The sequence below is a fragment of the Protomyctophum bolini genome, assembly GCF_963924005.1.
Source record: "Protomyctophum bolini genome assembly, chromosome: 5".
NCBI lineage: Eukaryota > Metazoa > Chordata > Actinopteri > Myctophiformes > Myctophidae > Protomyctophum > Protomyctophum bolini.
This window is the reverse complement of record NC_137866.1, coordinates 14,906,183-14,922,585: the sequence shown is the minus strand read 5'-3', so window position 1 is coordinate 14,922,585 and position 16,403 is coordinate 14,906,183. Positions and strand designations below refer to the sequence as shown.

Here is a 16,403-nt window from a genome sequence, read left to right as displayed (position 1 = left end):
GGCTGAGCAGACTACTTTTACTTTGAGCAAGTACATTTTGATGCCAATACTTTTGTACTTTTTTCTTTACAAAATGTACATTCAAGTATATTTTGAATACTGCATGGGACTACTTGTGACAGAGTATCTACATTGCAGTATTGATACTCTTACTTAAAAACTTCCTACACCACTGAAGAAGTGTATTATGTGTTACAGATTCATTCATTTTGTGGTCCCCCCCCACCTCTCTCTCTCTCTGTTCATATTGGTTTTGTACCAGAATTAGCACCGTATCATAATGCCACATTCTAGCTTAGCGAGGCTGAGCTCCAGACTGACTGACACACCAACAGAAAACCAACACTCTACTATGGAGTATTATTTTTATGGTGTGCACGCACGCACGCACACACACACACACACACACGCAGAGAGAGAGAGAGAGAGAGAGAGAGAGAGAGAGAGAGAAAGAAGCAGGACAGGAGAAGCCCTTTTCTGTCATTACAAAACTGATATTGCTTTGCCACCAATATGACGCTTGCGCGCACACGTGTGCGCACACATGCACGCACACGCACGCACAAACGCACACACACACACACACACACACACACACACACACACACACACACACACACACGCAGTACTTAACACGCACACGTCTGGAGCGCCGAGGCCGTCTGAGGTAATCTCATGTTGTGCCATTTTTGGTGTTAGGTTTTGGATTGTTCATTTTTCGTTCTGTTTTTCCACAGCGGTCACACTGACTCAGACAGAGAGGCCGAGGAGAGGAGAGAGAGGAGAGAGAGGAGAGAGAGAGAGGTGGACAGAAGGTCACTCTGACTCAGACAGAGAGAGGCCGAGGAGAGGAGAGAGAGAGAGGTGGACAGAAGGTCACCCTGACCCGTCTGTATGGGTGTGCAGCAGTGGTTTTCAACCAGTTTCATTTAAAGGCCCATTATTTATTGGGCCTTTGAGCCTACAGACCGCCATTTGATGAGATGTAGCCTCTCAGACCCAAAACTAAAGAATATTTTGTTGTCGTTGGATAAGATTTTGTCTACAATTCCATGCTTTTGGCAAACTTTTATCAAAATAACAATTCTTCTACATTCTCAAATTGTGTAGACTTCTTGTAAGTTAATAATGCAGATGTTTAACAATAATGTCACTCTTGAGAGTGTAAAATGAAACCAAATGGACCCGGGTATACGGGTCCATTTGGTTCCATTTTACGCTCCCAAGAGTAAAAAATCTATAAGGGCCATTTGGTTACCAACTCTCCATCAATTATCTGGGGACCACCTGGAGCCTCAAGGACCACTGGTTGAAAACTACTGGTGTACACTGTTGATGTTGACAGCACATTTGTGTGTAGTTTTTCAGTCGTAGTCTTTGCATAGAATTCCACTCAATTTTAGTCAACTGATTTTCTTTTTTTTCAGTAAAATGTATCAATATTTTGGTGGGCCTCGATAGTGTCGTAATGGCTGCTTTAGCAATATTGGTTACATGCTAAAAATCGCCAGTCTACAAGCTCTCAACACACCGCAGATCTGCTATTTTCATAGTCGCAACACCCGAGCGCAACCAAACAAAATATGACTTGTCTTCTACTGGATCTCTCCTCCACTGGACATTTTAGTCTATTTGTTGATGAAATTGTCAATATAATTATTTACCGGTAGTCTTATTTTATTTTATTTTTTTGTTTAGTTGTCGTCACAGAAAAATGGTAGGCTTGTGTGACTTTTTTTCTGTTAAAAATGTAAATTAGATTAGCAGCATGTTATTTTAAACAGATACGAGGTTCGTTGTTTATACTTGTATTATGTAGTTTCAAAGTGCAGATTATTATTTTGAAAGTATAGACAGTCAAACAATGAACAGATAATATATTTCTTTGATATATTGTACTGTTTTGAGCAGGGGTTCTCAAACTCTTTCATGCCATGTCCCCATTTTACCGGGGGATTTTTTTTTGACGACCCCACACTTTATTTATAGTGCAATTTCAAAGTGGAAATGAAGAATATGTAAACTATAGCCTGATGATAGGCTCTTGGTTTATGATCCTAGATCACTATCTCTAAGCATCTGATGTATTACCTTGACGTATTTATTACCTCGGATTAAATGGCTCTGGATGAGAGCGTCTGCCTACATTGTAAATTGTATATAGTTTAGTCTGATGCTACAGGTTCTTTCTTGGTTTACCTGTGATGGTGGTTTACTGAGGCACCACATTGTCTCTCTGCATTTGATGGATGTGTTTTCAGTGGTGTAAACTAAAGTAACTAAGTACATTTACATAAATACTGTAGGCCTACTTAAAGGTTTATTTCACTTTCAAAATAACTTTTGGTCATTTTATCGTTTGTTTGCTTATGTGAACACCCCAGACAGTTCAGATTTTTGATATTTGATATTCATTTTAGCTGCCCCGCCCACTTCCTATAAACCCAATTGTAACTTCAAATTTTTTGATTATTTCATGGAGCCTTGTTCTGTCCCTGATACTTTTAACTTTTTATCCAAAGGATACAATACAATAATAATATTGTTCACAATGAGTACTTTTACGTTTGGTACTTTAGTAGACCTAAATGTTGCTACGAATACTTTTGTATTGTAGTATTGATACTTTTACTTAAGTAAAACATGAGTATTTTCCCACCAATGGTTACATGTGTACACATATGGTTACATGTGTACACACTCTGAGTTAGAGATGGCAGATGGATAAATTAAGACTGATGATTTCACTATGTGGGTGGGCATCGCTGTCTGAAAGGTCTACGGGTGTGCGCGTGAGTGTGTGCGTTGTGTGTGCGTGTGTTCGTGCATGCGTGCGTGCATGCGTGAAGGCAAACACAGATGACCGGAACCCGAGAGGATTCCTTACCTTTGGCCGTGAGGTCGTTGGAGTACCACCAACTGTACAAGTTGAACTCCAGCAGAAATCTGAGAGCGCACAGAGGAGAACGCGCGTCAAAAAATGTGACGACTCGGCAAAAAATAAATACAAAAACGCCACATTGACGAAACACTTGACGGAAACATATGGACCCATGAACCAAAAACCAAAAAACTCACTCTGACATGCATAGAATTGTAAAGGCACAGACACGAACATGAAATCCCCCCCCAAGCATGCGGTGTGGCAACCTATACGGAGGACCACCCAGGGGAAAAAAGGCCAGCTGAAAAAAAAGCCACAACAGGGCATCTTAGGAATGCTTCCAAGATTACAGGAAACATCGGGATGCCATTACCACTTATGAACACTGATCATCTTGTCACCGTACTCGAGCGGGCATTCATAAACAAACACGAGAGTTACGTATACACGCACGCACTGACTAGAGCCACGCACACACGGACGCAGAAGACGCATGCCACATGTAGCTACAGGGCGTTGCCAACTTACAGATGTGCCATTCCAACTCTTCACGCTTTCCTGAAGGTTTCATGAAAATGCATGTTTTCCCTGCAGGTTTTATTCACTGATTAGCCTAATGCTAATTCTACTGCTTTGCTACTGAAAAGTGTCCAGCAGAATATGTGTTCAGGGAATATTGGCAAATGCCACCCTCTCTGACAATATTGAGTTGTGACAATGACAGGACAGTTCTCAAACTGCAGATCTGTAGAGTTTTTGCATATCAACCATAATAACAAACATCCCACCCTGGAAATCTTTATTTCAGGGATGTATAGAAATTAACTAGACAAACATTAAAAATGCCATTAACAATGAACAGAGTTTAATGTTTGTTTTGTCTGTCACTGAGCAATTCGGCATATGATGTTAAGTTATGATATTGCGATGATGTAAGATGATATGGGTTGGCACATATGTATATGGATATATGTGAGCTATATATGACATACGTAGGTCCTATAAATCCACATATTTGAACCTGAATATGGCATATGTTCATATAGACGCTAATTTCCAGCAGAGGTGGGATGTCTGTAATGAACCACTTGAACACCAGCATCCATATTGTGGCTTTTGAGCCAAAAACAGAAGATCTATAAGCTCATGACGCGTTGCTGTGAGCTTGTAGGTCAGCTACTTTTGGCAACGAGAGGGGGGTGTAGACAGAAAAATGCAGTCCAGGTACAAAGTTAATCGGTAAAACTGGGTTAAAGCATCCTTTGACTATAAAAAAATAGCAGATCTAGAAGCTCATAGCACGTCACTTTGTGCTGCGCTGTGAGCTTGTAGATCAGCTATTTTTGAAAAATGTGTGCAAATCGTTGAATATAATGAACAAAATGTTTTGAGCTGGGGGTTTGTGGCCATGTAATTGTGGGGGTCCTTCACCTGAAAAAGTTTGAAAACCACATATACACACAAATAAGGAACAAAGTGCATGTCCCATATTAGTTCAATAAGGGAAACATTGGTTTCCAATTGACGAGACGATTACTTATTTCAAGGGACCGTTGGCGACCCTATACCCATGTATAGCCCATGTAAAATGGTGTGCATGCAGCCAAGCATGCATGGCATGCATACACACAATATACACACACAAACACACACACACGCCTTACATGACAAGCTCGGTCATGATCCACTTGATAGCTGCGAAGGCGGCAAAATACGGCTGGAGAGAGTGGGGGGGGGGACGACGACATGGTCAAAGAGTAGGGGGACACATGTGGTCAGGGGGGGAGGGGGGAGAACATGGTTAGGCACGGATAACGACATGTAAAACCTAAAACCAACCGACCGTCAATGATGTGAAATACTCTCAAGGATCACGTGTCAAATAGGGTGGCGATAACAGTGACATTGCATGTAGAAGCTGAGGAGGCCTGAAGCATCGGGACGCGCGGTACTGAATAGTGTTGTAGTTCGACTGTTCGAGACATTGTCTCGTCTCGAGACCAAGACCAAGACCACATTAATTTGTCTTGGTGTCGGACCAATTGTCTCGGGCATGTAACATGTCAAACTAGGGGGTTTTCGTGATTCTGAATCCATTCCAAGCATTACTTTTGCACAAAATACACTCCTTGGGCTAAAAACAGCCATAGCCACTTGCCCAAAATGTGCTGACCTCATCACATTTGTCATGACGTCTATGGCCGTTTTTAGCCCAAGGAGTGTATTGTGTGCAAAACTAATGCTTGGAATGGATTCAGAATCATGAATGAAAACCCCCTACTTTGTCACAAAAGTTTGACAATTGTGCCTGCCATAGGATGATAATGGGGGAAAAAAGCCCAATACTAACAGCCGGTCAGCAAGTGGATTCATGAATGTATGTATATAGACAATATTTTAGGCCAATAAAAAAAGACTATATACCAAATTTTCTACTTTAAACAAAAGAAGCCTGTCGGCTGCCAGGCTACTAGGTCTTGGTCTCGCTTTAGTAGGTGGTCTCGACTACAACACAGCTAGTACGGAAGCGTCCCACGGGATGCGCGGTACTGAAGCTTCCCACGCGACGCGTGGTGTACTTACATCCAACAGTGTGTGTCCGCTGTCACTACTCTCTGTGTAGATCGAACAGATAGCCTGGTAGTCAAACAGAGTCACCCTGGATAGAGGGGGAGAGAGACACACAGAGAGAGAGAGAGTGAGAGAGAGAGAGATACATATTTTCTTTAAAACCCTGAAAAATAAAGTGCAACTCACTACAGTTACAGTTGGAAAATAATAACATATTAGTAATAGTATTACTCAAAATGTTACTTTCCAACACTGGTGACGACTACGCTAAAAACTGTTAAAATGACAGAGGTGGGACGGAGTCTGAAGTGGACAGACACCTCCAAGTGAGTCTGAAGTGGACAGACACCTCCAAGTGAGTCTGAAGTGGACAGTCACCTCCAAGTGAGTCTGAAGTGGACAGTCACCTCCAAGTGAGTCTGAAGTGGACAGACACCTCCAAGTGAGCCGCCAGGGGAGCGAGTCGTAAGGCGAGCGAGTTGTGCCGAACATTGCAAAGCGTAACTTTGTCGGGTACTCCCGACAAAGTCAAACATCTGACGCATTCTCACCCGAGCCGTCACCCGGCTTGGGGTAACAATGCGTTGACTTTCTATAGTTCTCATTCTAGTTATCGTGCTTGCATGGTGCGTGACCGACCCAAACAGAGTCCAGTCTGGGGGCCAGCCACGCTCTCCTCCCCATTTCCCCCCCAACCGTCTTCAACCATCCTCTCACCTGTTCCCCAGACACTCTCTCTACCGCGCCGCGCCGCGCCTGCGGGGCGGTTTATGAGCGTGGGAGGTGGAATGAGAGAGCTCTCACCTCCGCTACAGTTCAGCCTGTTACCTGCGGGTATGTATATAGCAATACTGGAAAGAAACTCAAAGCCCAGGGCTTCCCGGGCCCTCTTTCCTCTGAGAGGTTCCTTAGTGTAGATGTAGGAAGGCGTGCGCACGTTGTGTGTGTGTGTGTGTGTGTGTGTGTGTGTGTGTGTGGGGAGGATTTGGGGGATATTCGGGGGATATTGGGGAGCTTTAGTTCTTAGCTCACCCTGAAGGTGTGAGGTCTAGGTCTGTCTGCAGTGTGAGGTCATCGAGGGGTGTTGAGCATACGTAGATGTGCGCGCTCTCATGCACGCACACACACACACGTTGTGTTTACCATACTTGTGAGGACTTTACAAGTTTTTTACATTTTAGGAAGGTGATTTACCGATGTCGTTACAAATGCTGTTTATTTAAGTGGAACATGTCAGATCTACAAGCCCACAAAGTGCCACACTGTGACGGAACAGCTAGGGCCACATTAAGTAGATCGGCTATTTTCCATGTCCGACATGTCCATGCGCAACTAAGTATAAATGAGGCGTAACACCTCATGTGCACAGGCAAGGAGCGAGCGTTATTGTGGCGAAAAACTGTCCAGATATGCATGGAGTGTCAGTTATTGGGTTGCAACATAGCCGTAACCAATGGTAAATATAGTTTGGGGCAGCGAAACACCGCTCAAATAGAGACACTGCGAGTGAATATAGGAGGGGTGGACGATGTATGTAAGAACATGTATTCTAATGAGATTTTGTCGCTTGAGTTTCAGGATTAAACATCAAACGCATTAAAAGCAGCATAACTACAAGCTCAAAACGCATGGATCTGCTATACTGCTGATGCTTTTGTGTGAAGCTATAGTGATCAAGAAGGGCGTTAATTTAGGAAAACACACACACACAAAAGGTTAGAATCTGGATATAGGAGGTTTCTGTGTGATGTAAGGCCAAGCAGCCCGTGGGCCCTGGCTGGGCCCGGTTCCAGCTCTTGGGTCCTGGCTGGGCCCGGTTCCAGCTCTTGGGTCCTGGCTGGACCCGGTTCCAGCTCGTGGGCCCTGGCTGGACCCGGTTCCAGCCCGTGGGTCGTGGCTGGGCCCGGTTCCAGCTCGTGGGCCCTGGCTGGGCCCGGCCTGGGTCCAGTGAGGCCATGCAGCCTGTGGGCCCTGGTTCAAGCCTCAGCCACAGTACCAGTATAACATACAGCTCTCACACAGCGCCAGGAACCAATTAGCACTAAGCCAAGCCACATAATGCTGTTAGCAGCACACTGCGTGTGTGTGTGTGTGTGTGTGTGTGTGTGTGTGCGTGTGCATGCGTGCGTGCGTGCGTGAATGAATGAACAAACAAACAAACACCAAACACAAACAAACATTGTGAGAACAATAATTGTACTGGTCCTCGCAAGAAGTATTGTTGTTGGAACAGGGTCTGATGCGTGCCGGTGTTGCACCCCAAAACGACAACTGATTTACAAGATCACAAGGCGTCACAGTGATGATGAGTCCCTTGTGATGAGTTGTGAGCTTGTACAGTAGATCGCCTGTTAGGCAGTCTTTTTTTAAATACCATTCATAAAATCGATGTCCTAAAATGTTGATTACATCACAAGCGTATAATCCACACACGTGCGTGTGCACGCATGTGTGTGTGTGTGTGTGTGTGTGTGTGTGTGTGCGCGCGCGTGCGTGCGCATAAGAGAGTATACTGTATGTCATGCACGTGTTGAGCGCTTCATACTGTAACATACTGTCACTTCATGATATCACTTCATTTGTTTTTATTTTTCATACAAAACAATCCTAAACAAACTAGGAATACTTAAAAAAATAAAAAAAGAAAGGATTGCTCGCACGAGTGAGTTATCCACATTAATCTTCATCAAGCGGCTCGTCTAACGCTGTATGAAGTATCCGAAAGCTGTGGCATTCTGACATGAGAATGATGATGGAATGATGAGGATTGATGATGGATGTTGATGGTCATAGAATGGGAACCTTCAGAAAGGTTCATGTCCAAAGATATTCAACTTCAAAATCTAAAAAAGATTGGTCAAAATGACCTCTCCGTCATGCTAGTGTTAAGCAATGAACTCCAAAAAACCCTCCTATTATTTTTTAATCAGGAGAAAAAACAGCGCCCTTCCTCGCGCACATTAATTCTCTTCAGATGACACCCGGCTAAGACTGATCATGCGGTATTCATTAGCGCTTAAGTCCTCCCTAAGCCCCATTACTCATCATTTCAATACTTCAGTGACACGATAACCTATTATTCATTTATCCCATTAAGACCTGGGACGCGTCTGTGTCACCTAACTCAGCTTATAGCTTTTAACCACTTTAACTAACACATTAACTTAACATTATTTGAAAAAGCAGATCTACTACTTCGGCTACTTTTGAAAATATATTCCTTCAGTTTTAAACTAATATCTTTCCTTTGGGGGGGGGGGGGCAATTACATAACATTTTTGGGGTCCTTGACATGAAAGAACCACTGATATAGAAACTTAACGTTTAAAAAAAAAACTGTTAGGATTTAAGAAGACTTAATGAAGGCCTTAATGGGTTATCCTATGTCATACTCCATATAAAATATCCCTCATCAGCGCACATTCATCATTCCGTAAAGAGGGCAGATCGCTTGTTTTTATGTCTGATTTTATGAGGGGGACGATAAAGCATGGCGCTGTCAGCCCTAGAGCTCCGTCTCTATGATAGAGAGGCAGAGTGGTCTGCTTGTGAGATTTGTCAGCCATCATTTCTCCACGGCTGTATGTGACAAGAGAACGAGGCAGAGAAATCTGCTTACCAGCCTCCCCTGAAGCCACACACACATGTTGTGATTGCTGTCATTACATTGGGCCACATACACTATTCACATGGTAGCCATTTTGCTCGCTTGAGGAGAGGGAGCGAGTAAAAATCCTTTGAAAATAGCTCACGATGCGATTGCATATCGCGATGCAACACATTGTCAAAATCTACAAAGTAACTGTAGTAACAAAGGTTTTCAAATATGTAGTGGAGTAAAGGTACATTATTCGCCTCTAAGATGTAGTGGAGAAGTAAATGTATTGTAAATTGTAAATACTCAAATAGAAATTTAGAAAATATATAAAAAAAATATTACTTAGTTACTTTACACCACTGGTTCTCACCACCCCCCCTCCCCAAGAGTGATTTAATCCAGATTAACCCATTGTCGTAAACGACAAATAGCGGAAATGGCCGGCGACAGAGCTCACGACAGATCGTCATTTCATTCACTTCATTATTCAGACTGAAAGCCCTTCTTAAAGCAGCAGTTTCTGGGATGGGAATTGCCAAAGCGGCAATCTTTGGCGAATCAAAATAGTAGGAAAGCAGATGACGTTGTTGTCAATCATGTGGCTATGGCTATCTTGTTTTTAGTTTTTTAGTTTTTTTAAGCATAAATTAATGATAGCGTTTTCGAGACCCTATATACTCAAAGAGTTGCACAACTGTGTACAAACTGTACACTCATCACAAGTGGTGAATCATTTGGTATTGTATCTGTCTCAAAAAGGGCACAATGCCAGATGCAGCCAGAAATTACGGTTTCACCTAAATCCGCATAGAAAATGGGTATGCATAATCACATCACGTCATACCGATACTTTTAATGCATTTATTGTCCGATATTATCGGGAGGCCGATATCCATAATGTCTATCCTATTCCGTATTTAAATGCTAATGTATAAGTGCATAATGATATGAGCCTGTGGGTTCTGTCAACATGTCATTGCTAGTACGTCTCTATTAGTTTACTGTGAATATTTAGGAAACCGGAGTATGTGCAGTGCATGTCTATGTCGAGCCAGTGTGTGTGTGTGTGTGTTGTGTGTCCATGTGCGTGTGCACACGACGTGCGTGTGTGTGTCTCTACGTGTGTCTGTCTGTCTGAAAAGTCTGTAATACTGGAAATTATATCCTCCTGGGTTGAAATCCCAAATTAATCATGAAAAGTGACCGCCCATTGCTCCTGGCATTTTCCAAAAGACCAAGTACTGCTACAAGGAGTGAGAGAGCGTGTGTGTGTGTGTGTGTGTGTGTGTGCGCTCCTAATTCCTGGGTTTCAGGAACAGATTTGCTGTAATCCCCTAATGGAGAACTCCGCTGAGTCCCAGGGGTCGGGGGTCAACGTTGAATAGCTCAAAATGATTGGCTAACTTTGAGAGCCGTTAGCGCGAGGGGAGACATGCGCTCATACCGCGGCCCGTCTGTCTGTTTGATACACTGCGCACGCACACGCACACACACACACGTTTGTATTACTATACATGTGAGGACATCAACATTTTAGGACCGTGATTTTATCTATATATATATATATATATAATATATATATATTGTTTACTTTTTTGCCCAAAATTAGCAGATCTACAAACTCAGATCGGCGTGCAACTAAGTAATTAGACATAACTCCTAATCCCTGAACCACAGTAAGCACTCAATGTCTAATCCTGACCCTGGAGTCTTTTCCAAATTGTAAGCCAATACAACCTTTAAGACTCTTTTTGGAACATTTGTCCTCAAAAAGTCTATAATCTCAAATTCCACTGTACTTGTGAGGACATTCCACCCTCAAGTATAGTAATACAAACATAAAATGCACACGTGCGCGCACGCACACACACACCTGCTATCTCTCACCTAATTTAATTGAATTGTTATGGTACAAATGGTGCATTTATTATTATATAGCGTTTAATCTGAACTGGGAAACGTGCGGTTCCCATCTGGCTGCGTTACGGGCCACTCTACACATGAGTAACTGCCTCCCCTACATTTAATACATTTTTATTAAATACTGTAATTTTGTAACACTTTTTTTTTCACCCGGTGCCAATTACCTAAACTGTAATCCTGGGCGCTACCCTCCCTCTGCCAACCTGGGGAGAGCCCCGAACTGAGCTTCCTACGATGCATGAGGAGTGAGCAGGCCGCTTCTTATCACCTGACGGGGGGGAGTTTTCCCGGTAGAATGTTGCGTGTGGAAGGAACACGTTATTCCTAGTTCCTTGCTCCTCCATTAGGCACCCCGGCTTACCAGGGGGAGGCAGTTTTAGAGACCGGGGTTACTGCTTTTTTTTTTTAAAGGTACCTACAATAGGGGACACGGTTTGAAGGTACCTACAATAGGAATAGGGGACACGTTTTGAAGGTACCTACAATAGGGGACACGGTTTGAAGGTACCTACAATAGGGGACACGGTTTGAAGGTACCTACAATAGGGGACACGGTTTGAAGGTACCTACAATAGGGGACACGGTTTGAAGGTACCTACAATAGGGGACACGGGGAGAACACTCACCTCTTGAAGGAGCCCATGTGCAGCAGTTTGTTCATCACCGCTCCCTCTGCCTCTCCAAAGAACTTTCCTGTCTGACACGCACACGCACACACACACACACACACACACACACACACACACACACACACACACACACACACACACACACACACACACAGTATCTGAGATAAGACAAAGACAAAACATATGCCTCAACTTCCATTTGGGCTCATTTACCCAAAGAGCCTACTACCCTAAGGGGAGGGACGGACATAAAAGAGACACAAAGACATTGGGGAGAGAGAGAGAGAGAGAGAGAGAGTGGGAACTGGAAGAGGCAGAAAAGTGAAGGACACATGAAGAGAAAAACAGATGTGTGCCCGAGAGAGAGAGAGAGAGAGAGAGAGAGAGAGAGAGAGAGAGAGAGAGAGAGAGAGAGAGAGAAGGGCAAGAGAGGACAGTGCCAGCGGCGTGGGCTTTGTGGGATGAGGAGGCAAAGCCAGAGTGACAGCATGTCTAGTGACAGCCATAAGCACAGGGAAGATCTGCTTGGGCCAGCACCATGTCGCTTTGAGAGCGCTCTGATCTGATAATGACATTTTCACACGCTACGAAAAATTGCCCCGGAGCAGAATTAGCACCGAAGATTTCTTGCTGCGTGGTGAAAAGGCAGGGAGACTGGTTATAGAAGGGGTCGGTCAAATAGGCATTAAAGGAACAGATGTGTATATTCGTACAAGTTGTCAAAACTGAAATAAAAACACATTTCATTGTGCATAAATATATCACATTCACATCAATGCAGCAGATCATGGCAACATTATTATTTTGTTTTATAATGAGAAATACAATAGACAATACAATAAATATTTTCATTTCACGTCAGCCTTCACGTAGGCTAACCTAAAAAATTGCTAATCATTTCCTTCAAGTGTCATCAACAACATGTGACCATCAACAATGGTACCTATAGTAGGTGGCCGGACAGAACGTCGGGGCTCTGACTGTGTCAATGTGTGTGTGCTGGAGACAACGTGATTGGGCACTATACTAACACCAAGTGAATTGAACGTGTGTGTCTCACCAGAGTGTCATCCTCTGCCACCAGAACAAAGCCGTTGTTGTCAATGAGGTAGCAGTTGATGTGCTGTTGGGCAAGGAGAGGTGGAAAAAAAGAGTTAAGCCATTTTTAGACCTGAGGCCAATTCTAAAAACGCCTTCTAAAACCTAACCTACGGTTTCTGAAAACCTTCAAATTCTTTAAATTGAAAAAGAAAAAAAAAAACATAATAACGATGTTGCTACTGTAGCTACATTTATACTTTGTATATAGCAACAACTAATGAGACAGAGGTATAGCTCCCGCATTCAAAGGTATAACAAGTATAATAGGTTGCACTAGCTTGGTCTGTCAGAATAGAACGAGTAGAAATGGAAAAGAGTTAAGTGAGAAGAGAAGAAGAATAAGTAGAAGAGAAGGTGTAGAAGTGGAAGAGTTGAGTCAGAAGAGAAGGCTCATTCATAGTCTTCTCACCACCGCTCCGGTGGTGAGGTGACCACCGGAGCTGAAATAACGTTGAGCGGTGGTGAGTAAAAACAGAGAGAAGGGTGGCGGTGGTTTGCTCTTCACCGCGGCTCGTGACGTCATGTTGTAGTTCGGTGGTCACCTCACCACCGAAAATGCAGACTATGAATAACACTTCACTGTAAGTCAGAAGAGAAGGTGTAGAAGTGGAAGAGTTAACTAGTAAGAAGAGAAGGAGAAGACGTGGAAAAGGAAAAGAGTTAAGTAGAAGTGGAAAAGAGAGGCTTGTTGGAGGAAGCAAAAGAAAGTGACCTTATCATCACAGCTTATAGAGCACTTCCCATCCAGAGCTGCACACTGCAAGACAAAAGCAAAGCCGGATTTAGACTTAGTCGTATAGACATGACGACCATGACGACCTTAGTCGTATAGACATGACGACCATGACTTAGTCGTATAGACATGACGACCATGACTTAGTCGTATAGACATGACGACCATGACGACCTTAGTCGTATAGACATGACGACCATGACGACCTTAGTCGTATAGACATGACGACCATGACGACCTTAGTAGTATAGACATGACGACCGAAATTATGTTACAATAACAATGACCACAATTGGCCTGATGGGGGTGCTATAATTACACTTAATAATAATAATAATAATATTGATAATGATAATGATAATTATAATGATAACGATAATGATAATAATAATGATAATGATAATAACTAATGTGCCATTAATCTGATTTACAGTTTCAAATGTGCATGCAGTGGCCTGGCACACATTTCAACATGAACAGTATAATCTAAAGTAACTATGTAGCCTACATGTACAAGCTCTGTACTGCACTTAATTGCAATTTTGTTTATGTTGATTTACTTTACTGGAGTATTTAAAATGTTCTGTAGGCCTACTTTTTATTCTACTCTCAGTAGAAGAGTTAACAGTTACATTGTAGATCTGCTATTTTATAAAGATTTTTACACATTTAAAAACTTTTTAAATGGGATATTTTGCGTAATCCTACATATTTCTACAAATGTCTTCAAAATCCTGACAGTTTTCTGAAAAACCGCTGAAATATGTTTCTATGTCAGTGGTTCTCCATGTCAAGGACCCCAAAAATGATATGTATTTAGCCGCCGAGCCCCATCTGAAAATATGTTGTTCCAGAGACCTCCCAGAAGCAAAGATTTGAGTTAAAATGTTCGCTGTGAAAGAATATATAATCAAAGATTTGCACACATTTTCACAATTTTTCAAAAATAGCAGATCCACAAGCTTGTAGCATGGCACTTGTTTCCGCGCTACAAGCTTGTATATCAGCTAAAGTTTAAAATAATGGTTAAAGTGGTTAAAAGCTAAGGTGACACAGATACGTTCCAGGTTTTAAGTACAATGTGATGCCAATACTTTTGTACTTTTAACCAAGTATATTTTGAATTCCGAACTTTAACAGCATTGATACTTTTCCTTAAGTAAAACATGTCAATACTTTTCCCATTGCTGAACATGAATCAGATTTCATTCATCAAACCGCTCAGAATTGCTCGTATTCTTTTTTATTTCTTTTTTTGCAGACATGTGTATGCATCATGTGGGCGTTTGGTGTGTGTGCACATACCTGTCGGCTGGCCGTCCAGAACTTCTTCTGAAAGAACTCCAGTTTCATCTGGATCCCCACAGCTGCAAGAGACACAGCACAAACCGCTGAAACCAAACAACTGGCACGCACGTGTGTGTGTGTTTGCATTAGATATAGTCACATTTTTTAAACAGACATTGTAAAGACTATTGTCCTAGTTCTCACAATAAGTAATGCTTATTGTTTTATGGTGAAAACGGGTAGTTGGGCTTACAATTAGTAAAAGTTTCAGGTTTGGATTAGGCATTAAAGAGATTGTATTTAGTTGTGTGTCGGTGTTGCACACAACATATCAAATCAAATCAAATCAAATCAAATCAATTTTATTTGTATAGCACATTTAAAAACGACTCTCATCGTACCAAAGTGCTTCACAGGTCAAAGAAAACAATACAATACAGTGCAATACATGTGGCAGATCTACAAGCTCACAACGTATTGTGCTGCGATGATTGTGAGCCTGTAAGCCCTAATCACACCAAAGGGTCACCATGCAACTCCTTGGGTCCAAATGGTTGCAAGGAGTTAACACTAAAACCGTCTTGACCCTTTGGTGTGGTTTGGGCCATTGAATCACTAGGGTCAACGTGGCTCAACGTGGCTAAATGTGGGTCAACGTGCAACAAGACATAACACACCGCAGGGACAACGCTAAAACAGTCTTGACCCTTTGGTGTGGTTAGGGCTGTAGCTCACACCTTTTCCACATTAAGTTTAGGGTTAAAAGATGGCAACAACAAAAAAGTACGGCATTCATACATTTGGCACCTTAAAATGCTGTTGTCCTCACAAGTAGACTAGCCTACTTGTCCCCATGTGTGTGCGTGTGTGCATGCGCTTGCGTGTGCTCTTCGCTGTGGAAGTGTGCGGGTGGTGTGATCACACATGGCGGCAGTGTCAGCCTTAAGGCCAAGACGAAGATGACAAAACCGCAGGGAGGGGGCATCTCTGAGCAGCCACAACAGAGCCAAACAAACATATCCCATCTCCAAAACAACGTCCCGACTGAACATGTTGAACTCACTCCCCTCTGAAACACTGGAGAATCGTTGTGATGTGCCCCATATGTCTGAATTGCAAGCCCACTATTGTGCGGCCTGCTCACTCCTCATGCATTGAAGGAAGCATGAGCTCCGTCCCCCCCCCCGTCCCCCCACCCCCCCCAGGTTGGCCGAGGGTGAAAAGTGCTCAGGATGAAAAAAAGTTTACAGAATGGTGGGATATATATCTAGTTGCGTGCCACTTCGTTTCTCAGCGTGGGTTCCGGGTGCGTGGTGTTACTGGTCAACAATACAAATGACACTAAAGTTTTGTGGAATAATTTATTGGCCCCCAGACCCCCGCCAAATGACCGGAACTACTTAATATTCACCAAAACCAGACCAGAACTCCCACCACGGGACTCACCACTGTATTGTTGTAGCACTCGAGTCGTAGTTGTAGTACTTGTAGTACCTTGACTCGTCTCAAATAAATTTTCATAACTCTGTCTTGTCTCGGTCTCGCACTTAATTTGACTTGGACTTGACTCGGTAATGCAATAATGCAATGCAATAAATGTATTATACCCATATTATGAGGAGCACATTCACATTAACATTATAAGAGAGCTGTCTGGCGCTTATAGACAGCTATCTT

At 42.9% G+C, this 16,403-nt stretch overlaps 1 protein-coding gene across 1 annotated transcript in view; it reads right to left on the bottom strand.

The window, feature by feature from the left end:
• The window catches only part of cacna2d3a (calcium channel, voltage-dependent, alpha 2/delta subunit 3a), a gene marked incomplete at both ends in the record, with an annotated part of 220,647 nt that overhangs the window by 23,349 nt on the left and 180,895 nt on the right, over positions 1-16,403 (bottom strand). Inside the window, 7 exons of the mRNA XM_080764041.1 lie at positions 2,888-2,946; positions 4,549-4,601; positions 5,468-5,543; positions 11,603-11,673; positions 12,666-12,728; positions 13,419-13,463; positions 14,745-14,806. Coding sequence (XP_080620167.1) covers positions 2,888-2,946; positions 4,549-4,601; positions 5,468-5,543; positions 11,603-11,673; positions 12,666-12,728; positions 13,419-13,463; positions 14,745-14,806 — 429 coding nt within the window. The remainder of the gene's footprint in view (positions 1-2,887; positions 2,947-4,548; positions 4,602-5,467; positions 5,544-11,602; positions 11,674-12,665; positions 12,729-13,418; positions 13,464-14,744; positions 14,807-16,403) is intronic.